The 24,601-nt window shown below is 44.0% G+C and overlaps 1 protein-coding gene across 7 annotated transcripts in view; it reads left to right on the plus strand.

Moving 5' to 3' along the window:
- The first annotated feature begins 5,251 nt into the window (after positions 1–5,251).
- Fgd3 (FYVE, RhoGEF and PH domain containing 3) overlaps positions 5,252–24,601 on the plus strand; it is a 49,139-nt gene continuing 29,789 nt past the window's right edge. The window contains exons 1-7 of one of the 7 annotated variants that reach the window (XM_070033287.1): positions 5,252–5,375; positions 11,489–11,628; positions 14,107–14,241; positions 15,212–15,675; positions 19,401–19,475; positions 20,936–21,057; positions 23,805–23,961. In XM_070033287.1, coding sequence (XP_069889388.1) covers positions 15,250–15,675; positions 19,401–19,475; positions 20,936–21,057; positions 23,805–23,961 — 780 coding nt within the window. In that variant the 5' untranslated portion in view covers positions 5,252–5,375; positions 11,489–11,628; positions 14,107–14,241; positions 15,212–15,249. The other 6 variants (XM_070033282.1, XM_070033283.1, XM_070033285.1 and 3 more) reach the window with 6 other exon arrangements.

A 24,601-nucleotide genomic window follows, 5' to 3' on the forward strand; every position in this document is an offset into this window, starting at 1 on the left:
TGAGTAAGTTGGTTTTCAAGTGGCTTTGAGATCCTCTAGGGGGTTATCCATCCCCCCCTCCCCCTCTCTCCCTGGCTGATTTCCCAGGGGGTACAGCTGGCTCAGGAAGAGTAGGTGAGGGGCTTTCATCAGCCCTGTGCCCCCTCTGGAGCTTGCTTGGGTGAGGCTGGGCTGTTAGGAGACCACCTTGGCTGCCCTTGCCATGGGTCTGGGGTCCTGAGCTTCTGAACAGAATGATTTGGACTTTTATGGAACAACATGAGCTAGAGTGGATATGGGTATTGTGATGAGCCCTGGTTTGATCTCCACATTTCACTACCCTCGCCCCACTCTTCCTGATTGTTTTTAAAATGGACAGAAGGGGCAAGTAGAATCTTTCAAAAATCTCAGTGCCTGTGAGGTTCTTATGATAATGAGATCTCATCTCAGATGTTGGAATTGCCTTCTTTTCTTTTTCTTTTGTTATTGTTATTTTTCTTTTGTTAATGCTGCTGTTCAACATAAGCCTTCTGCCTTTTTCTTTTCTTTTTTTTTTCTTTTCTTTTTTGACCAGTCATAGGGCCTGAACTGTGGGCCTGGGTGCTATCCATGAGCTCTTCAGCTCAAGGCTAGCACTCTACCACTTGAGCCACAGCCCCACTTCTGGCTTTTTTCTACTTATGTGGTGCTGAGAAATTGAACCCAGGGCCTCATACATGCAAGGCAAGTACTTTACCACTAAGCCTCCTTCCCAGCCTTCTGTTATTTTTTCTTTCTTTTCTTTCTCCCTCTTTTTTTTTTTTTAAAGTGGTACTGGGGTTTGAACTTAGGTTTTACACTTACTAGGCAGGCTCTCTACCACTTGAGCCATATCTTTGGCCCTTTTTGTTTTTGTTATTTTTCTGATTGGGTCTTTGGCTATCCCAGACTTCATTATTCCTAATTATATTTCCCTCATATCTGGGATGACAGGTGCCTAGCACGATATATGTTTGTTTGTTGAGATAAGGCCCTGACTGGCCTCAAACCACGATCTTCCCAATTTGTCTTCCAAGTAGTTAGGATTACAGGCTTGAACTCCCATGCATGGTCTTGTATCAGCTCTTGGAAGAAAGTAAACCAGAGTGAAAAGAGGTCTTTGATACTGCTGTGGGGAAGCTTGTGAATCATTAAAGAAACCTGCTTTTTTGGATGAATGTGGTTGAGAACATTCTGAAAAGGCTACATACTATGGTTTCTTCTATAATTTGAATCTTGGCTCCCTGGATATGCTCTTTGTATTTTCTTATGTTTTATATCCATCCATGAATTAGGATAGCAAGAAGGTTTTTGCTTTTTCAGGATAACCAGAGAATGCAGACATCATTATCTGAAATCTATCTGAAGTGAAAAGACAGCTGTGCATATATATCAGTATACATGTGTGCATATGTGAACAGGACTCATTTTGTACATTGGACAGAGGAGAGAAAACACTAGCCCTACTGAGGTTGTCATAGGTTTTACCTGGTACAGAAAAGTTAACAATTTCTCAGCAGCAAGGAATCCTGGTTGCTCCCTGGCACAGATTTTGTCACCTTGTTTCCTAGTGCTAGGCAGGGCAGATGGTAGTCCACTATAAGATCACCTGAGGGTCATGGCATCGCTTACCCAGGGCTGATGGCTGCTTTCCAGTCCTTCTGCTTTAGGGTAAGACTGTATCCTGAGGGCACCTCCTCATTTTCATAAATTGGGTCTCACAGACACTATTGGGTGGAGCTTAAGCTGGGGTCAGAGGCTTCAGTTGTTTCTCATCTACAAAGTGAGAGATCATCTCTTGGATTATTGGAGAAGCTCCTGGATGATTCCAGGCTTCTTCAAGTCTCCTAGGGGTCTGGATGTACTCTAGGTGTCTAAGATCCTGGGTCATGCATGGTTTAAAGGTCCGAGTACAGCATGTCCACTATGAGGATTATGAGTTTCCAGCTGTTTCCAGCTGGGGTGTCAACTGGACATGAAGAGCATAGGCAGAGCCCATGTATGTCTCTTTGGGTTGTGGAGTGTTGCTGGTGGAGGCGGTGCAGCTGCCCTGTAACAATGTTGGAATTATCCTCTATTCAGTGCTTGATGGGGTGGGGGTGTGGCTATCTCTCTAATGCTTCCGTTTTTATGCATCACTCACTATTTACACATCGATAATTTTTTCTTACAGCATAAAGAAAAAAAATTAAAGCAGCAGGCACAGCTCATGTGTAAGGGTAGAGCTTTTAGTTGAAGATAAGAAGAAACAATTGCTCCCACTTCAAGCTCAAATGTTATCCTAGCAGGCTGCCAGTACGACCCTGTAATTACACCCCCTGTCTGGGAAGCTTTCAAAATGTCACTTTAGCTATGTGTGGAAGCTGAGATTGCTCTTCTAGTTCAAGGTTAAAGGCTCTTTATGCTAAGATGACTAAACTATCAAATAGTTTTAAAGCAGCTCTCTTTTGTTTTAAAAAAAAATGTAAGGATGATTAATCAACTATTCCTGAATTTCATATGCCCTTCTCCAGGGAGTCTTCCGATGGCCTGGTGTTTTATTTTGGGGTAAAAGAGTTCACTTAATGTCACTTAGTGTGGTTAAAGTCCTAAGTGGGCATCACAGATTCCAGATTTGGGCTTGGGCACTCTCCAAATGCCAGACCAGAAGGGAAGTTAAGTGAAGGTAAGTTTAAAAAAAAATTCTCTATCTGAATCAAATGCAATTTCAGTTGAATTCAAACTAAAAAAAAAGTATTTTTTTTTTTGCAAAAACTGTTTCCAGAAAGCAAAATTACACTCAGTATCTTTTCCATCTTGGTTTCATGACCACATTTATTTTTCCTCAGAGACATTTAGAACAGCAAAGTAGAAATTAACATTTCTGTACGTAAACAGACATGGAGACAGCTGGCTTTCATTGTGCAAGAGCTCTTGCTTGGGAATAGCAATGAGAAACTTTCATTTTCTTATTTTTAAATAGATTGGCTTTGTCCCGATGACAAATATTGTAAATGTTCTTTGTATATTATATGTTATTGAGAAGCATCAAGAAGAAAGTGAAAATTCCAAGAAACTCACCACTCAAAGACAGTGGTCCACACCATCTCTGGGGAGCATTAGTTTCCTAGGGTCTGGACTATTACTGGTGGAATATTTGGTAGGAATTGTTTTAGGGGCACAAAGCTGACAAAGGAGTCCCCAGTCCTGGCTAGTTGGATAAAAACACTGTGGTCTCAATGCCGTTCCTGCCCTGCTAGGATGATACTGCTCTTGTCTTGACAAAAACAAACAACAACACATACACACAGATGAGAAAAACCTGGACACTTGATCTGATAGTTAGAATCTGAGGGTTCCAAGAAGGATGTGGGACCCATGGCTCTGAGTTCCTAAAAATAGGATAGAGTGATTGGAGAAGCAACTGGACTCCGAGCACCATACCCTCTGTCCTTGCTATCAGCTTAACAAAGGAGCTAAAGAACCAGCGCCTTATCAGGAGGAGTGGCAAAGACAAAGGCCTCTATAAGCCTCCTATAGTAACTGCCTTCAGGGCCTGCTGGATGAACTTCTGTAGCTAGTCGTTTAGCTGCTCAATAAATGGTCAGTGATTAATTGAGTGAAGGCTTTTGATTTCCCTTCATCTCAGCTGCAGATTTACCTGGTGCCTCTTTATCCTGCCACCAGCCCTACCCTACAAAAAACTGGTATACGTTTGGAGTTGCTGAATGTGGGAGTGAGGTCCCATTTCTTGCTGAGTACACAATCTTTGGGTATGCACAGAGCAACTACTTTGTGGAAATGTTCAAGGAAGTTACCCTGGATTATAGAAACCCTCCTTGTTAATGGGTCCTTTTATTGCTTTCTACAGTGGTAACTTGAGTTTGTCTTATACTTGCATGACATTTGCAAGGTGTCAGGGACTGGCACAGGTGCTTCAAGGATGGTTGCTCTTGGGGACAATGCCCCCTCCCGCCATACCCCTGTGTGTTGTTCCTACTCAACAACAAGGAGACTGAGGCACACAGAAACTGCTTGCTTTAAAAATAAGTGTTTATGGGGCTGAGAATGTGGCTTAATGATAGAGTGCTTTCCTAGCATGCATGAAACCCTGGGTTCGATTCCTCAGTACCATATAAACAGAAAAGGCTAGAAGTGGTGCTGTGGCTCAAGCACTAGAGTTCTAGTTTTGAGCAAAAAGAAGCTCAGGGATAGTACCCAAGCCCTGAGTTCAAGTCCCAGGACAGGCAAAAAATAAGGTTTAGGATGGATTAAGAAGGCATCAGTGGTACCTGGTAAATCAAGGAGATGGATGGGGGTGGGAGACATAGGGGAGAATGATGACATTGGTCAAGATGCATTGCACTCATAAACTGACATGTTGAATTGAAATCCCTTTGTATTCTATTTAAAGATAATTTAAAAAAATAAATAACTGGGTGCTGGTGGTTCACATCTGTCATCCTAGCTACTCAGGAGGCTGAAAACTGAGGCTTAAGATTCAAAACTAGCCTGGTCAGGAATGTCTGTCAGACTCTAGTCTCTAGTCTCTAATTAACCAGTTGTGGTTCAAGTGGTAGAGTGCTATCCTTGAGCAAAAAAGCTCAGGGACAGTTCCTAGGCTTTGAGTTCAAGTCCCAGTACCAGTGCACTCTCTTCTCTCTGTCTGTCTGTCTGTCTGTCTGTCTGTCTGTCTGTCTCTCTCTCTCTCTCTTTCACATACACACAGAGCCATCTTAGGCAGAAAATCTATGACTCAATTTGTAATTAACCAGCACAAAGCCAGGTTGTAGGCATGACTTAAATGCCAGCTGTGAACAAGCAAGTTAAATGAGAGTGTGAGGTTCTGAGTTCAAACCCTGGTACCAGAAAAAAACGCATTTGTTATGGGGTTTCTCCATTATTCAACCATCCATGGCCATTTTACTGTTAACATGCATGAAACCCATGAAGGTTTGAGGAAGATTCCAAGGGGGCTTCTGGACCTGCTTGGACTGGCCAACCTATGTCAGATGCCTCCTTTCTGAAGACCTTTGAAGCCACAGGTCTACTTAGGGAAGCCCACTGAGGCAGATGTGGGATAGTGGTCATGGTAGGTCCCCCTGTATACCCAGGGCTCCTGCCCAGTAGCCTGTTAAACTTTAACCAAGCCTGGGTTGCTGTGGCCATGGGGGTGAGAACTGCATTTTTGAGGTCACCCCCACCACCCTGCAAATGAGGGCTCTGAGAACCAATGAACCAAGCTCCATCTCAGGCTACTGCAGAACAATCCGGAAATGTAAATATGCCATCATTTTCTGACCCATATTGCAAAAAAGAAAAAAAAAAAAAGGAAGTTGTATTGTTACTGCATGAAGTTTCAGCCCCTGAAAGAGAAACTCGTACTTCTTGGAGGGACGGTGAGTAGGGATGGGTTCCCAAGATCCTCACTAAGTATCTGTCTGGTGCTGGAAGGGGAAACTTCGGGGTTACAGAAGGTACACAGAACAAAACAAGAGTCACTTGTGGGAGACGGATGTTTACAAGGCAGGAAGCTGTCCTGTGATGTGAGTGGTGTCTTGTTCCGCACTGTTGTCTGGCTATGGATTTCTCTAGCATTATTGTGAGATATCAAGAGGTAAGTGTGAGAAGGCTTCATAAATTTCACAGTGCTAGGCAGTGTGACTGCCATGCTTGGGTGCTGCACAGGCTCACAGGATGGATGGGGTAGTCAGTGACTTCTGTGTTACAGAGGAGTCCAAGACGGGAACAAGTCCAAAGCTGGCCATTCAGGTTGAACCCATGCAGGTTGGCCTTATAAAATAGGGCTATGGCCCAGACCCCACTCATGTCCATCCAGACTTCAGTGGTCTTTTGCATAAGCTGAAAAAAATTAATTAAATAACTTTATTTTGTGTGTGTGGGTTTTGGGATTTGAACTCAGGGCCTTGTTCTTTTATTTGTTTTTTTCACTCAAGGCTGGCACTCCACCACTTGAGCTATATTTCTGGTTTTGCGCTGGTTAATTGGAGATAAGAGTTTCACAGACTTTTCTGCTCAGGCTTGCTTTGAACTGTGATCTTTAGATTTCACCCTCCTGCGTAGCTGGGATTACTGGCATGAATCACTGGAGCCTGGCTTTGGACTATAGAATTTAAATGACAGGTGGCCCATCTAATGGGTTACTACTAGGAAAGAGAGTTGAGCCCACTGACCTACTAGCACCAGTGATTGGGCCTGGTCTGCTCAGAGCAGTATTGAGGCTACCTTGGGAGGCTGGCAGCCCGAGGGCAGGGTCATAGCAGCTATGATGGTACAGTCTGATGCCACTATGATAGTTCATGTTGTGCAGTGTGAGGACAGTGGGGGAGGTGGGCGATAAGGACCTAGGGACCAAGTGTGTGCTGGAAGTTGGGGTCTGGGGCCTGTGGGATTTGTAGAGAGCCTTTGTCATTGTGGATGGTTAGCCCATTTTCATTTTTCCTGGGGCGGATGAGTGCTGTGGGGTGTGAGCTGTTGTTTGGGGAGGCAGAAAGGAGGTCTGGGGCTTCTGAGATGCTGCTGGAGAAAGGAAGACAGGCACAGGGCAGTGGGGGATGTGGAGCTGCTGCTGGAGTTGGACCCAGCATTGTGACTTTAAGCGGACTCCGTTTCCCTGTCAGGGTGGGTAGCTCATCTGACATTCAGATTGGTCCTCCCCAATATCCAAGGGGGGCCTTTGTCAGCCATTTGCACAAGAAATTGAAACACTGGGCATTCTATTCTGTCTGCTTGTCTTAGCTCCCCCACTGGCTTAAGCCTGTGAGTTGACTGGCTGGGCCCCCACACATTTTTTCTGAGCCGGAAATTTACACAGTAGCTGAAAGATGGTAAGGAGGGGAGGAAGTGGTTTTCCTCAGCTGGGCTTTTATAGACATTTAGAGGCCCAAGTTCTGCTCTTGGGGTGTGGGGCTGGCCCTTGTTCCGCAGAGACTAGAACCTCCAAATGTATAGGGACCCTCACAGCCGCACTGGACTGCAAGCCCTGTATATCTCAGGCCTGGAGCATGTTGTTCTATGGTATAAGAGCTGACATGCCTCTAATACCTGTCCCCTACTCCCTGCCCTCCCAGGCTAGAACCTGGGCTAGAACCACGGCTTTGGCAGTCTCAAAGTTCCTATGGCACCCTTTTCCCTACCTGTTCCAGATGGGCTTTTTGTGATCTCCATTTACAGATGGGGAAACTGAGGCTCCGTGGTACAAGGAATAATCAAGAGAGGCAAATGTAGAGATGTAAAACCCAGGTGACAGTGAGGTTATGGAATGTTCTGGAGGCAAGTGTGCACTAAAAACAATGAACAGGGCCTGAAGAAAGCACAGAGCTGGTCACTGCAGTGACCGCCTGGTCCTGCCTGTCTCTAGGCAGCATGACTGACAGTAGGGAGGGACTGAGCCAGTGCAGGAAGGAAACGAGAGACGAGAGGGCCCCGCCTTCACCACCAACATTTCCTTCTGGGCACTGGATCCTCCAGCTACAGGTATTTATGAGTCCTGGTAAGTGATGAAGAGACAATCTCAGGGTGTAGGGGAAGGATGGTGATGGGCAGAGTGCCGGCCATGGACAGTCTGTACTAACAATGAGGAACAGGGTGGAGTAGACACTGAGAAATGAAAATCTGGATCTAATTGGCTGGTAAGAGGTCCTGTGCCTGTGCCACTTACAGCCCTGGGGGTGAAATGGACACTTGGCTTAAATCCTGGTCCTACTTTGTGTTTTTCTTTTTTCTCTTCCTATGGTGGTCTTGGGGCTTGAACTTAGGGCCTGGGCTCTGTCCCTGAGTTTTTTTTTTTTTTTTTGCCACTTGAACCACAGCTCTACTTTTTGATGGTTAATTGGAGGTAAGACTCTCATGGACTTTCTGACTTAGGCTGGCTTCAAACTATGATCCTCAGATCTCTGATCTCAGCCCCCTTAGAAGCTAGGATTATAAGGATGAGCTAGCACCCAGCATTCTTGGTGTTTTAACTTAGGTGCTAATAGCCTCTTTCATGATCAGCAATAGGTCATGTGGCTTCTGAGCCCCACAAGTTGACCCTCCTTATTGCCTACAACTCTTTCATAACTTGTTCAGACTCACTTTGTTGGCTGAGCCCCATGGATGCCAGCTGTATGGGGATGACTCTTGTTCTTCCCATTCTCACACCTTCTCCAGCTCGGTGCTCCCCATTGAGACAAATGGCCTGGTTCATTCACTGAGCCTCTGCGTCTTCCTTCCCTTTCTGCTGTCTCTAACCCAGAAATGAAGGATCCCTTTACACATTGGTTCTAAGAGATGGGGAGACCTGGACACACAGATCCCATGAGGTGGGGTGGCCTGGTCACTTGGTTACTGCACTTGGCCTAATGACATATTTTCCAGATCTGTCCTGGGTCTTTGGGGATCCCTGCATTTAGCACCTTCAAGCCATGGACAACTGTCTCAGTTGTTCATTGACTGGTCCTTGTGCATTTGGATGAGGTGATGGGGTGGGCTCATCTGAGTAAGATTCTGCGTTGAGGCAGGATCTCAATTTGGGTCTTATATTTCTGAAAAAAAAAAATAGATACAGAGCACTTTTATTGTTGTTGGCTTTGGGGTTTGAACTCAAGGCCTCATACTTGCTTAGCAGGCACTCTATGACTTGAGCCATACTTCAAGACCTTTATACTTAAAAGGACATTTATTTATTTATTTTTGTTTTTTTGGATAGGGTCTCACACTTTTGTCAGGGAATATACTGGACCATTATTTTTTTACTTATGCATAGCTGTGATTGCTATCATGTGCCACAACACTCAGCATAGTGTGTGTGTGTGTGGGGTGTGTGTGTGTATGTGTGTGTGTGTGTGCTGGTGCTGGTGCTGGTGCTGATACTAGATACTAGGGGTTGAACTCTATCACTTGAGCCCTGCTTCTTCCACTTTTGACTCTGCTCGTTAATTGGGAATAAAAGTCTCCATGCAAAGACCCTGAAGGGTTTTTCCTGGGGGAAGTTAGAGCAGGGGAGTTAGAGGGAGAGGCAAGAGTGGACAGTGATGCAAGGAATTTCAGCAGTGCAGATTGGAGGTTCTTGTTTGTCTTATTCACTACTTTTTACAGTGGAAACTGTCAAAGATAATCAAATGTAGCTACAGAGAATTATGTAATGAATTCAAAGTGCTAATAGGGAAGGCAGCTTGTACTCATGGGAACAATGGAATTCATAACCCTTCCTTTGCTAAGAAAGAGCCTGAGGCTCTTGGGAGCTTTGAGTTAAATTGTTTTCTCCTAATACATACTAGAAGTGTGTGTGTGTGTGTGTGTGTGTGTGTGTGTACTCACGTGTGCATGTATGCCCGTGTGCATGCACATGTACAGTTGCATGAGTACCTGAACCAGGCTCAAGCTCAGGGCCTCATGCTCTTAGCTTTTTTGCTCAAAACTAGCATCTACCACTTGAACTACACCTTCACTTCCAGCATTCTGATCGTTAATTTGGAAAGAAGAGTCTCTTGGATTTGTCTGCCTAGGCTGGCTTCAAACTAAGATAATCATATCTCTACCTCCTGAATAGCTAGGATTACAGCCACGTGCTACCAATACCTGGCCCTTTCCTAATATATATATATATATATATATATATATATATTTTGGGGGGGTCCGGTTGTGGGGCCTGAACTCTGGGCCTGGGCACTGTCCCTCAGCTCTTCAGCTCAAGGCTAGCGCTCTACCACTTGAGCCACAGCGCCACTTCTGGCTTTTTTCTTTTTGCTTATGTGGTGCTGAGGAATCGAACCCAGGGCCTCAGGCATGCAAGGCAAGCACTCTACCACTGAGCCACCTTCCCAGCCCCCTAATATTTTGTTCTGAAGATTTTCAAATATATGTTCAGGCTCAAATAATTTTAGAGTGAGTATGGTGTGCCTGCCCTCCGGGATTCTACCTGCTATATCCCACATCTATTTTATTTTGAAGGTTGAATTTTTGTTTGCCTTTTAAGAATGACAGCAGATGGTGATATTTTATTCATGGCTGTAATGTTTGTGTTTATACTACTTCTCCATGAAATAAAAAGAGAAAAAGGAGCAGAGATTAGCTAGAGGCATGGCCACTTGTGCTTTGAAAAACATGGAGCTCTGAGTTCAATCTCCAGTGCCACTAAATAAATAAGTAAATAAATAAATTCAGTTCCTTATTAAATACTAACTCTCTGCTTCCCCCTCTTCCAGCCTCTGGCTGCCATTACTCTACTATTTTTTTCTCTATGAATTTGATCAGAGACCTCAATGAGTATAATGACGCAGACTTTGTCTTTTTGTGCCTGGCTTATTTCATTCAAAATAGTGTCTTCAAAGGACACCCATATAGCAGTTGTCCTTTTTAAAGGATGAACAATATTCCATTGTATGAGTAGACCTTGTTTTGCTGATCTATGTGTGTTAGTTGTTGTTGCCATAACAAATACATGAAATATATCATCTAATAAGGAGGAAAGGTTAATGCTTTCAGAGGTTTCCATTTGTGGGCATTTAGCCCTATTGCTTTGGGCTATGGTGGCACCATCGTTTTGCCAGGAAGCAAAACGAGAGAGATGAGGAAGGAGTAGTGTCTTACAATCCCTTTCAAGGGCATACCCCAATGACCTAAAAACTTCCCACTAGACCTCACTGAGTCCTGAGATTCTAACACCTCCACAAAGTGCCTGGGTACCCAGCTCTTAATACCTATGCCTTCAGGGAACATGTAAGATCCAAGTTGTAACAGACTCATACATTTTTTAATATTGTTATTACAAAGGTGGTATTCAGAGGGGCTATAGTTCCATAAATCAGGTGATGAGTACATTTCTTTTTGGACACCCCTTCCCTTGCCCTCTCCAAGATTTTCCCTCCTGTCCCCACCCACAAGTTGAATAGTTCTTTTTCCACATAGTATCTAGAGAGTACCACTGCTGCATTTGTTCATCCTTTGTCCCTCCATTTCTTTTTTTAAAGATATATAGTCATTTATTTCAAAGCTTTATGAAAAATATACAGCTAATACAAATTTTGTTGTGGTTTTTCCAAAGTCTTCAGATTTGCCCCTCCATTTCTGTGCCCTCCCAAAGATAGATAAATGAACAAACAAGACAAAAAGAACAGAAGACAAAAACAACAAAGGAAAAAACCTCTTGCTTCCATTTCCTGAAGTTCATTTTGATGAACATTATTTTATATGATCAGAGGTACATAGGTGTTTCACTTTTGTGTTCCTCCCCTAAAAGTGTCCTCCTTTGGTCTCACTGTGTGTGAATTCCTGGAGTGCTGTAAAATACCAGGTATTTTAGGTCTAGCTTCCATATATGAACATACTGTTTCAGACTCATACAATTTTTAACAGTATGTTTTACACTGGTTAAGCAGTTTGTTTAATTCTTCGTATTAACATATGCAGCTAAGTTTTAGAGGTGGTAGAGTGAGCTGAATTTGCCAGTATCTGATCAAGATGTCTCAGTATACAGGCGCAACATTATGTCTCCTTTTCTTCGCCTCAGCTTGCCCTGGTGACCCTGTCCTGCTCTGAGGTCCTACTGACTCAATGTCATGGTCTGAGAAGCCCTACCATGTTCTTAGCAGAGAAGATGGAAACCCTTGACCACATCTGCTGCTGTCCTTCTCAGGCTGAGGCTCCATGGTGAGTATTCAGTGCTTCTGGACAATTGTGGATGTTCATTGACTGGCCTTTGTCAGCCCACCAGGACATGGCCAAAATACACTGGGCCTTGCTCACTGCTAGCATGGCTTTGGTAGATTTTAGAAGCAAAGCCAAAAAAGTACCCAAGCAGGGACCAGCAGCAACTATGGTCTGCAACCATTCTGTCATGCTTTTTGCCAGCATTGGGGCTTGAACTCAGGGCTTGGGTGCCAGTCCTTAGCATTTTTTTTATTCAAGGCTGGTGGATCTACCGCACTTAAGCTACAGCTTCACTTCTGGCTTTTTGGTGATTAATTGGAGATAAGATTCTCACAGACTTTTCTGCCCAGGCCGGCTTCAAACTGTGATCTTCAGATCTTGGTCTCCTGAGTAGCTAGGATTATAGAGGTGTGAGCCACTGACACCTAGCTATAATGTTTTCATATGCCCTGTCTGCTATATCCAATATCTGTGTCAGTTATGGGACAAATTCAATTGACTGAGGTTTTTTTTTTTTATTAAGAGATATTTAAATGTTCCTTTGTACCTGGTAATTTTTGATTGTATGTCAGACATTGTGACTTTTAACTTGCTGGATATTGAATTATTATTATTATTATTATTATTGATACTGGCATTTGAACTCGGGACCTTAATTTGCTAGACAAGAACAGTACTACTTAGGCCACACCCCTAGCCCTTTTTTGCTTTTTAGGTTACTTTTAGATAAGGTCTTGCCAGGCTGGCCTGCGACCATCATCCTTTTTTTTTTTTTTTTGTGGGTCATGGGGCTTAATCTCTGGGCCTGGGCGCTGTCCCTGCGCTCTTCAGCTCAAGGCTAGCGCTCTACCACTTAAGCCACAGTGCCACTTCCCATCATCTCTCATTTAGCTTCAATCACAGGTGCGCATTGTTATACCCAGCCTCTCAGTTGAAATAAAGGTCTTGCTAACTTTTTGCCCAGGCTGGCCTCAAACATTCATCCTCTTGGTTGCTGCCTCCCAAGTAGCCCAGATTACAGACATGAGCACTGCACCTCGCCAGTGCTGGGTATTTCTGTATTCCTTTAAGTGTATTTTAGTTGTCCTCAGGGGTATAATTAAGTTGTAAACAGTTTGGCCTTTCTGTTAAGACTTTTTAGGTGGAATGGTGGGCCACTGGAGGATTAATTATACCTTACTACTAAGTCAAGACCTTCTTGAGTACTGGACTCAATGCCCTGTAAACCTGCAGGCTTTTCAGGCTGGATGGTGGAATAGGCACAGCTTTGTCCTCGCTGAACATCAGAGAGTGCTCCCTTTCGTCCTGTCAGGGATTTTTTTCCCCTCCATCCTCATGTGGTTTCCTAACACCCCTTTGCAGATCTCCAGGTTCTTTCTCTGTAGATCTCTTCTTTCTAGAGCTCTGTCCTGTGCACTTCAGTTTCCTTTTTCCTCCAGACTCCTAGCTCTGTTTTTCATTTTGAGAAGTCCCAAGGGTTTCCCTTCCCTGCTTCTTGACCCAGAAATGGTTCCTATCTCTCAAGAATCACAGGGCTTTTCAATCTGGTCTAAAATGTCTTGTAAACTGTTGTTTGTTAGTGTGTGACCTCTTCAGGTAGTAAAAAAGAAAATCACATTTCTGCTTTTCTTTCTTGGAGAAGTATAATTTCCCTATACCCTCCCTGCGACTAGGTGTGGTTGGACCCATCTCTGTCCTGCTGCTCCTGACTACACCAAAGCTGAGTCCAGCTCACATTCCACCCATGTACTCTTATTGGCTATGCCATGTCTAACTTCTGGAAACTTGAGTTTATCTCTAATACTATGAGAAGAATGCAGAAAAACATGTATTTTCTGTTTGGAAATCTGAATGTTTCTGCCCATTAAGCTTGTTAAGCATGTAGCAGTAGCGAATGGTAAATGTCCATTTGGAGTCATTTTGACAAAAAAAAGGTCCACTCAGAGGTAGTTTTACCACTGGAAGGTAAGCTCCCAGGATTCTGTGAGAGTGGGAGGAGCCTTGTTCAGGGGCCTGTGGACTTCCGCAGCCCTGAGGGTGGTGGCAGTGGGGAGTAGGGGATGACACCACCGAGCTGACCCAGCACCCAGCCCTGTAATGCATTTCCTAGAGGCCCTGGAGGCAGCCAGGTGCAGCCCAGGGACAGAAAGCTCTATCTCCTGTGAGTGTAAGAAGCCATCAGTCAGCATTAACTGTTGTTTGTGCTGCTTAGCGGCGAGAAAGGGAACACATAAAGAAGTTGGATAGAAGAATATCTGAGGGTGAGTGTGTGCGTGAGCCAACTGTATGTGAGCCCCTGTATTGGACGCTGGCGTTACCTTGCCCTTCTTGGGCTGGGTGTGTTGTTAGGGAGGCTGAGGTTGTCTGTTCTTTAGCTAGGATCTGCCACTCTGTGGTGAGGGGCTGCCTTCCTTTTTAAAACTGGGGGCCTTGAGCTGCTCTGATCACCATTCTCTTTTTTTTTTTTTTTTTCCCTAGGACCTTCTAAACAGCTCCACTTCAAACTAGCTTGAACAAGAGATTTCCAAGAAATCTTTCCAACCTCTGCTGGAGGCCCAAAAGAAGCAGGCCAGTCACTGTCAATATCTTCATAGGAGAGAAGGACAGCATCAGGTAAGTTGTCATCACCTGCAGCCCCTTGTTTTCTCTGTGGTTGAATCTTGGGGTCAAGAGCAAGATTTCAGGGACTGTCATTCTCTCTTCTGGTCTGATCTCACCACAGAACTGCCTGATGAATTCTATGTACTAGGCATTGAGACTTGGATTTGCCACTTGTTCAGTGGGCAAATCCCCAGTGGGCCAAGAGAGACTGATATGCAAATGTAAGGTGGTATCTTACATCTCAGACTTAGGATACTGAAGGACCTCATTTCCTGGGATTATTATACTCACAAGAAATACCATGGGCCCCAGAAGGGTGTTATAAATAGAAGCTACTGTGTTCTTACTACTTTTGTTAATTTGTGCATATATTTTGAATGTAATGAGCAACAAATAGCCTCATATGACACCATGAGATTGCTACATTTTTAGTGGTAGTGGGTTATTTACTTATTATTTATTAAGTAGTGTACTTCATGAAGTTAAACTCAGGTATTCTCACTAGCTAGGCAGCTGTCCTACCATTTAAGCCACACCCTCGGCCCTTTTTGTATTTATTTGAGGGACAGGGTCTCATTATTTTAACAAGGGCCAGTCTGGACTTTGATCCTTCTATTCATGCTTCCTTCATAGCTGGGATTACAGGCACATACCAGCAGGCCTAGCTATTGACTGAGATAGGATCTTATGAACTTTCCCCTAGGTTGGCCTCCAACCATAATCCTTCAGATCTCTGCCTCCTAAGTAGGTGGGATTATAGGCAAGAGCTGCCAAACCCAGATGAGGATTACTTTTGGTAGGAAAAATACTTTTAAAGTAACATATTTTTCCATTTTCCATTCCCTCAAAGCCTGTCTGAATAGGACCCCAACTGAAGTCCATCAAGGTGTTGATATTTCAAAGCCTAACTCTAACAGATTGACTTTCTTTAGGGGGCTGGTTTAGGGAGCTATACTGAGGTAAACTCATTTTTTCCTGACAGGAAGCTCCTGGCCAGTCTCCTAGAGTTCAGCTCTGAGGATGGAATTAGATGGGGGATCCTCATCCCCACCAGAAGCCATCACCACTGTAGAAGTATCCAATGCTGGGCCTAGCAACTCCTCCCTGGGGAAGCCCCAAGTCCTCCCCATTAGGCCCAGCACCTACCAAGGGGAACTTGGCAGCAAGGGTGCAGCAGGGAGCTGCCTTCTAGATCTTGGCCTGAAGATTCCCAACCGGGACAGTGGAATTGACAGCCCATCCTCCAGCGTTGCTGGTGAGCACTTCCCCTGTGAGGAGGGCAGTGAGGTCCCCCCAGACCCCACCATGCTGGGGCTGCACCCAGAAACAGCCATGGACAGTGAGACACCACAGAATTCACTCCAAGAGGAGGACAACAATGATGTGGATGAGGAGCCTGATGCTGAGAACACCCCCCTGAAGACAGACAACATTGGCCAGGCCCAGGTAGGCTTCTCCTTCTATTCCAGGGCCTAAGTTCAGAGCTCTCCCTGAAGGAGTTTGAGGTTTGGGGTGATTGACCCTCATAGAAATGGAGCACACAGACTTGCTCTACACAAGGGGAAGACTTCTAGGATGGAGACTGCTAGGAAACCGCAATCCTGAGCCTCAGTTTCCCTATGTTTTTGGTAGGCACACCTCTACCCCAAGAGGAGATGATGGCTGCCTGAAGCTACCCATTGTTTATTGTAAGGCTTTTGGATGAAGGTAGCTTGAGAACTTCCTGGTTTTTAAATGGAGAGATTGAGCCCTAGAGACCCTAAAGACTTACAGTTGTCAGATCATCCGTAGGGCATGGCCCAGGCTGGGTGCTCTGTGTTCCTTTGAATGTGGGGACATGTCCTGATGTGCTGGGCCTGCTGGATCCTCATGGTTATAGAGATATTAACACAGTAGGCTCAGGGGACAGGCCTGTCAGGTAAGGGACAGCCAGTGGCCAGTCCACAGTGAGCTTCACAGAGGGAAGGCTGAGCTCTGGTGTAATACAAGTAATATTACTTAGGCATAGCCAGCCAGCCAACCAATGTCCCTGTCAACAATTGGCAGGGAAAGCATAACTTGATGCTCACAGCTCCCAGGAAAGGCCATCCTGCCACAAGAAGCCACATAAGGAAGTAGCTGGGCCAGTGGGCAAGCAAGGGGAAGGAAGGAGGGAGGGTCAACTTGTGGGCGGAGTCTTGTTGTGGTTTAAACAGGAAGGAACTGGTGAGTCAGGGTGAACAGGCTCAACACTGCTAGCTTGAGTAATTTCAGCCAGCTCTAAGGCAGAGGGCTTTCCCTGGTTGAATGCTACCTGGCCTTGGGGTAATGAGGGCACATAGATAGAAGGCAGGTACATATCTAGAGTAGGACAGCACCAAAAAGGTGATGGGAGGGATCTGCAGTTGGAGTTGATTGGTTTGCATTTGTATGGTACCATCAAAGGCAAATCTTTCATTATCTCTAGGAATAGGCCAGCCCTGGGGGAGAGGGATCAGCAAGGCCCAAATGTCAAGACGCCCTGTAGAGATAACACCAAGCACCCATCTCCCCAGGCTCTTGGAGGTGAGCTCCACTAGGACTGAGTCATATCTCTCAGCTTCCTATAAGATGAGAAAATTATAGTTCCCCTATTCCGGGTCTGTGGAAGTCCCACGTCCCTGCATCTGTGGTAGGAAGGTGGCAGTGCTCTCTTCCCAGTGGGAATGGGTTGTCTTCTCCACATTGGGGCTTCTGGTTAGAACACTGTCTACCACAAGCAAGCATTGGTCCAGGATCCTGGCACCCCATATTTCCTTCCCTTGTTTTAGTCAGCCTTCTGTCACTACAAATACCTGAGCTAGTCAACATGTGAAGGGAGAAAGTTCATTGTATTTATTTTTTTTTAATTCTTTGTTATTATTAAAAAGTTGTGGGCTGGGAAGGTGGGTTAGTGCTTGCCTAGCATGCATGAAGCCCTGGGTTCTATTCCTCAGTACCATAAACAGAAAAGGCCAAAAGTAGCACTGTAGTGGAAGTGGCTCAAGTGGTAGAGTGTTAGTCTTGAGCAAAAGAAGCTCAAGGACAGTGCTCAGGCCCTGAGTTCAAGTCCCAGGACTGGCAAAAAAAAAGTTGCACAAATGAGTTACAATTCCATAGAGAAAGTTCTTCTTTTTTTCCTCACAGTTTCAGAGGTTTCAGTCCACAATTAGTTGGACCCATTGACTTTGGGTTTATGGAGACACATCTTGTCAGTAGCATATGAAGAACAAAACCACTTTCCTCAGGAAGTGAAAGAGAGAAAGAGTGTTAATATTACTTCTTCTTTCCATTTGGGATGTCTGCTTTGTTTAGATATTTTTGCTTTATTGCTCTGTCTAGGACTTCTAGTACTACATGAATACAGTTGACAATCGCAGACATCCTTGTCTTGTCCTTGATCTTAGGAAAAGCTTTTGGTCTTTCATCATTCAGTGTATTTGCTATGAGCTTCCATATACAGCCTTTATTATATTGAGGTTGTTTCCTTTTATGCCTAGTTTGTTGAATTGTTGGTTTTATTTTTAATCACAAAAGGGTGTTCAGTCTTTTTAAATGTATCTTCTCTATCCATTGAGATGACCATAAAGTTTTGATTATTCAGCTAATATGGTTTTTGATCATTCTGTTAACATGGTATATTATAATCGGGTTTTGATCATTCTGCTAATATGGTATATTATATTGACTGTTTTTTATATTTTAAGCTTTAATTGTATTCCAGAAAGAATCTGAACTTGGTGATCATGGTGTATGCTTTCCTAGTGTTTTTTTTCCCAGAAATTTTGTACCAATATTCATCCAGAATATTAGTATGAGGTTTTCTTCAATTGTAATGTCTTTGGTATCAGGATAATGCTGGCCTCATTGAATGAGCTTGGAAGTATTTTTCCTCTTCAGTTTTTCTGGGAAGAGTTTTAGGAACATTGGTGTTAATTTGTCATTTTTTTTTTTTTTTGTGGGTTGTGGGGCTTGAACTGTGGGCCTGGGCACTGTTGCTCAGCTCTTCAGCTCAGGCTAGCTCTCTACCACTTGAGCCATAGCACCACTTCCGGTTTTTTCTGTTTATGTGGTTGGTGCTGAGGAATAGAACCCAAGGCCTCATACATGCAAGGCAAGCACTCTACCACTGAGTCATCTTCTCAGCCCTAATTTGTCGTTAAGTGCTTTATAGAATCCACAAGTGAAACCATTTGGCTGTGGACTTTCCTTCATTGTGAAGTTTTTTTTATTACTAATTAAATGTCCTTGTTCATTAATGATTTTCTCAGATTCTAAATTGCCATGATTCAATCTTAGAGACTATGAGTTTCTGAGCATTTATTTATTATTCTTCTAGGTTATACATTTTGTTGACATATTAACAATACTCTTTCAACTTCTTCATTTCTGTAGCATTGATTGTAATGATCCCTCTTTCATTTCTGATTTCACTTATTTGAGTCTATTCTCTTTTTTTCTGAATTAACCTGGCTAAAAATTTGTCAATTTGATGATTATCAATTATGGGATGGTTAATTTTTAAAATCTTTTCCATACTCTATTTCATTTATTTCTGTTCTGATCTTCCTTCATTCTTTCTTCTAGCTTTGGCCTTTGCTTGCTCTTCTTTTTCGAGTATCAGGAGTAAAGTTATGTTGTTGGCTCAGACTTTTTTTCCTGAACATTGGTTTTTATGAATTCTGGGCACATAGTCTACCACTGTGTTATATCCCCAGCTCTTCTTTTTAAAATTTCCTCCTTAGAAATGCTTTTACTGCCTTGTAGAAGTTTGTTGGGATTTCATGAAGATGCGTGAGTGTGTATGTGTGTGTGTGTGTGTGTGTGTGTATGTCTGCATTGCTGGGGATGTAGTCTAGGACCTTGAGCATACTAAGCAGATGCTGTGCCACTGAGCTACATTTTAAGTCCTATAATAGATTTTGATGCTCTGCAGTCAAAGCTTAAGAAAGCGTCATCTGGCTGTAGTTGCTTTGGAGCACTGGGGAAAAAAACTTGAATTTTTTTTCCAGAATGTTCTATGGAAATAGCATCTATGAGAACTGAGCATCAGCAGCCTCCTCTGGCCTGCCACATTCCCTGGTCATCTTGGCACACTGCGGGTAGCCCTGGCTGGGTGCTCATTTCCCCCTATTGAGCTGTTTCCTTTCTCTCTGCAATGCTTCCACTGTCAGAAGCTGCTCCAGATTGCCCAGGAACTCCTGCACACCGAAGAGACCTATGTGAAGCGGCTGCACTTATTGGACCAGGTAATCCATACAGCTCAGGGCCCACCTCTGTCCACTCTCAGAATTCCAATGGGAAGTTTCAGGGCAAAGTCTGTCCTCATCCTTAGCATTAATTAGATATTATAGTTGGAGTAATAATGTAAGTCTGATTAAGAAATGTGTATTTTTTTAAAAGTGCTTGTGGTTCTGGGGAAAAGGTCTTATCTTACAATCTTTGGGACATTTTGTCTTGGTGACTAGACTATCTGAGTACATAAATGGTTGCTAAGTATTTCTCTATATAAATAGTTGAGACCATGGGTGCTGTTTATTCCTGTCCATGAAACAACAAGAGAAAAAATTTACCAATGGAAACCAGGCTTGGTAGCCAAGTACAGTAGCTCAAGCCTGTAATCCCATCTATTCAGAAGGCTCATGGAAGTGAGTTGGCTTGTAGTTCAAGGATAGCCTGGGAAAAAAGTTAGGAAGAACCTCTCTCAACAAAGAAGATGGAGGTAGTATGTATAATCCCACCTATACAAGGAGGCCAGTCTGGACAAAAAGCATAAGACCTTTGTCTGAAAAATAATAAAATCAAAAGGTAATGGGAAAGTCATTTAAGGATACTGGTGGACCCATTGCAACAATGAGAAGTACAAGTTGTCATGTCGAAAACAAACTTTACAACTTTGGTGGGGGGGGGGGAGGATTGGGTGAGGGGGTGGGAGGGAGGCTGGGAAGGGATGTGAAGGGTAAACAAAGGAGGAGGCTGCAATGCTTGATAAGAAATGTACTCATTATCTTGCCCATCTAATTGTAACCCCTCTGTACAGTATGTTCACAAAAAAAAAAAAAAAAAGGTAATGGGAATATGGACCAAGTGGTAGAGTGCTTACCTAACAAGCCGGAGGCCCTGAGTTCAAAACCAGTACTGCAGAAAAATAAATGAATAAATAAATAAATGAAACTAGGCTTAGACAGAGTGGGTTATTTCTGCTTGAATCTTACAAGCCAGAGAAAGAAGTCTTGACCAAGGTCCAGAGAGGGATAAGGGAAAATGATGTGTCCTTCCCCAGGTTCTGCCTCTGCCTTCCCTATAGTCCTTAGCCATAATAAACTTGTGATAAGACCACAAAGTGGTTTGAACCAGTTTGATGACAAGGGAGGACATTGACTCTGACATTCGTTAAGAAAACATAAGGTATTCTTGTACCCTGTGTCTAAGTGCCATCTGTAGCAGATGTTCATGGTGGATCACACTCAGGGACTTTTTTTTTTGCCAGTCTTGGAGCTTGAACTCAGGGCCTGGGCATTGTTCCTGAGCTTCTTTTGCTCAAGGTGAGCATTCTGGTACTTGAGCCACCGTTCCACTTGCAGCATTTTCTGTTTATGGTGCTGAGGAATCAAACCCAGGGCTTCATGCATGCTAGACAAGCACTCTACCACTAAGCCACATTCCCAGCCCTCAGGGACTTCTATATACCTAGGTTTTCTGCACCCAGCTGACAGAAGCAGGCATCCCTCAGGAGGTTACCACGGGCATCTTCTCTAACATCTCCTCCATCTACCGCTTCCACGGGCAGTTCCTGCTACCCGAGCTGCAGACACGAATCACAGAGGAGTGGTGAGTACCGTCCATAGCCACCCAAGGGCCCCAAATCCTGGAGTTCAGGAGCTTGAAAGCCAGGCAGGAGCCTGTGGGTACTGTCTTATGGTGGCCTAGGTCCAGTCCCAGCCCTACTCTTCCTAATGGGGAACTTTGACCAGCCATTTCATGTTTCTACGCCATAGCTTTGGAGGAAGTTGATATAGAACTTGAAGATTTTAACACCCACTCAGGACTTCCTGAAATTTAAATGAGGGTTGAGAAACCCAAGACAAGAAAGTAATAGTGCTGGTTGGATGGATTTTTCTCTCCTACTTTATATTGTACCTTTGCTTTAAACAAGATAGACATTTTCTCCCCAACAACAGAACCCAGCTCCTCCTCTTTCTACCTTTCTCCTGCTTCTCTGCCCATTTTTTTTCCTTTTCTCGGTTGTGGGGCTTGAACTCTGGGCCTGAACGCTGTCCCTGTGCTCTTCAGCTCAAGGCGAGTGCTCTACCTCTTTTTTTTTTTTTTTTTTTGCCAGTCATGGTGCCTGAACTCTGGGCCTGGGCACTGTCCCTCAGCTCTTCAGCTCAAGGCTAGTGCTCTATCACTTGAGCCATAGCACCACTTCTAGCTTTTTCTGCTTATGTGGTGCTGAGGAATCAAACCCAGGGCCTCATGCATGCAAGGCAAGCATTCTACCACTGAGCCACCTTCCCAGCCCCCTGCTCTACCTCTTGAGCCACAGTGCCACTTCTGATTTTCTAGTGGTTTTTGCCTAGGCTGGCTTTGAACCCTGATCCTCAGATCTCAGCCTCCTGAGTAGCTAGGATTACAGGTGTGAGCCACAGGCATCTGGCTCCATTCTTTTTCTTTTTCTTTTATTTTTGTACTGGTACTGAGGCTTGAGCTCAGGACCTGGGCACTATCTTAGCTTTTTCTGCTCAAGGCTGGTATCCTAACATCTGAGCCACAGCTCCACTTTTGGCTTTTTGATACAGGTTATTTGGAGATAAGAGTCTAACAAACTTTCCTGCCCAGTCTAGCTTTGAACTTTGATCCTTAGCCTCCTTAGTAGTTAGGATTATATTTATGAGCCACTGGCACCTGGTAAAAGTCATGTTTTGAACATGAAATCCAATGGCCCATTCTTAGCAAAGGGATGTCTTGGCTGCAAACCACAACTAATGAAAAGACACAAGAGAAGCCACTAATCCGCTAATTCTCATTATGTGCCCCCCCCTTACTGTGAGAAACCTAGCACTTCTGCTTTTTGATTCCTTCCTGGGCCTGGCTTTTCCTTGGTGTCCCGTAAGGCCTTGGCTAGGGTTTTTGTTTTGTTTTGCTTTTTTTTTTTTTTTTTTTTTTTCTTTTCACCTGTGACTCAGGGCTTGCCCACATGTGACTCTTCAGAATGACAGGGTCAGCTGCAGAACAGGTTACACTCTGTCCCCAAGGCTGGATGTAGCCCTCTAGATGAAGAAGTCTGATCCTAGTAGAGGCAAGCTTTTCCCTTCCAGGCCCCAGGGATTCAACTGTAAGTGCACATGTGGCCCTCTCAGCCTCTTTAATGACAAGGACACAAGAATGTGGCCACTTATCTGCTGTCCTGTTGTTGCACATGTGAAAAAGCATGTCCCCACAGTGATGGCTTTATGACTGTATCTTTTATCTTTGATTTTGACTATTAACTTAGGATAGATCTCCAACAAAGAGATTAAGTTCAAAGACTGATACGATACTATGTTTTTTCACTCTTGGAACTTGAATGCACAGCCTTGTTCAAAGCAGTAATGTTCTTTTACTATTTGTATTACTCTCCTCGTAACTTTGGCAGATTGAATAGAACAGTCATTGCTTTTTCTCCTTCCCTCCTTCCCTCCTTTCCTCCTTCCTTCCTTCCTTCCTTCCTTTCTTTTTTCTTTTTTTGTTGGTTGTGGGGCTTGAACTCAGGGCCTGTGTGGTGTCCTGAGCTCTTCTGTTCAAGGTTAATACTCTAGCATTTTGAGCCATAGCTCCACTTCTGGTATTCTGGTGGTTAATTGGAGATAAGAGCCTCACAGACTTTCCTGCCCAGGCTAGCTTTGAACCAGGATCCTCAGATCTCAGCTTCCTGAGTAGCTAGGATTACAAATGTGAGCCATCAATGCCCAGCAGTCTGGCTTTTTCCTTTCTTTTCTCTGCTCTTTTCCTTTCCTTTCCTTCTTTTTCTTTTTTCTCTTCTCTTTTCATTTCTTTTCCTTCTTCTCTTTCTTTTTTTCCTTCTTTTGTGCCAGTAGTGAGCTTGAACTTAGGACCTCACCTTCTCATTTGGCTTTTTCTGCTCAAGGCTAGTGTTCTATTACTTGATCCATGCCTCCAGCTTTTTGATGGTTAACTGAAGATAGAAGTCTCTTTGATTTGTCTGCATGGACTGTCTTGGAACTGCACTCTTCAGATCTTCAGCCTTCTGAGTAGCTAGGATTATAGGCATGGGCCATTGGCTTAGAGTGGCCCTTTCTGATCTTTGCACACTTACAAGGTGTGAAGTGGTATTTCATCCTTTTTGATGACTGTGGCCTGTTCTTCAGTTGCTTAATAGACATTTATCCTTTTATTTCCAGTAACAGTGTTTTCTACCCCAGAAGACTTAAGAAGATAAAAGGCTTAGAGAGGGTGACCAATGAGCCCATCAGTATATAGTACTGAGTCAGGCATTGCCCTCAGCAACCAACTGCCCCTTGGTAAATGGGAACCCCATTTCTTCTGGATGTTTTTTGATAACCTCACTCCTTCAAAAGGGACACAAATCCCCGGCTTGGGGACATCTTGCAGAAGCTGGCTCCATTCCTGAAGATGTATGGCGAGTATGTCAAGAACTTCGACCGGGCAATGGGGCTGGTGAGCACGTGGACCCAGCGCTCACTGCCATTTAAGGATGTAATTCACAGCATCCAGGTGGGTGTATGCAGGGGCATGGCAGATATCCTCATGGGTAGCACACTAGTGTGTGTGTGTGTGTGTGTGTGTGTGTGTGTGTGTGTGTGTGTGTGTGTGTGTGTGTGTGTTTTAAAACCATATATTTTATTCTAAAAAGTAACATATGAGAGCCAACTGCCAGTGGCTCATGCCCATAATTCTAACTACTTAGGAGACTGAGATCTAAGAATCTCAGTTCACAACTAGACTGGGCAGATGAATCCTTTTATTTCCAATTAGCCTGAAAAACAAACAAAGGAAAAAGCAGAAGTAGTGGCATGGCTCAAGTTGTAGAGTGCCAGCCACAAGGAAAATTCTACTCAAGTCCTCGGGATTAAGTCCCAATACTACATCCCTCCCCCAAAAGTAATAAGTGACTATTGAAATTTGGGAACATAGAGAAATTGGGACAATTATTAGATAGGTCATGGTGCTTGATTGATGCTTTGATCCTCACAAATTAACTACCAGAGATGAGTCATCAATTCCATTGCAGATATGGCAGAGAGAAAACCAAGATCCAGCAAGACAAATGATTATTTCATAGAACCTAGATTCAAGGACAGTCTGTGATTTTATGGTAGAATGTCATATTGATCTTTCATGTCCTTTTATTTTT

Source organism: Dipodomys merriami, unplaced genomic scaffold (genome assembly GCF_024711535.1).
Source record: "Dipodomys merriami isolate MVZ:Mamm:240054 unplaced genomic scaffold, mDipMer1.0.p SCAF_22, whole genome shotgun sequence".
Lineage (NCBI taxonomy): Eukaryota > Metazoa > Chordata > Mammalia > Rodentia > Heteromyidae > Dipodomys > Dipodomys merriami.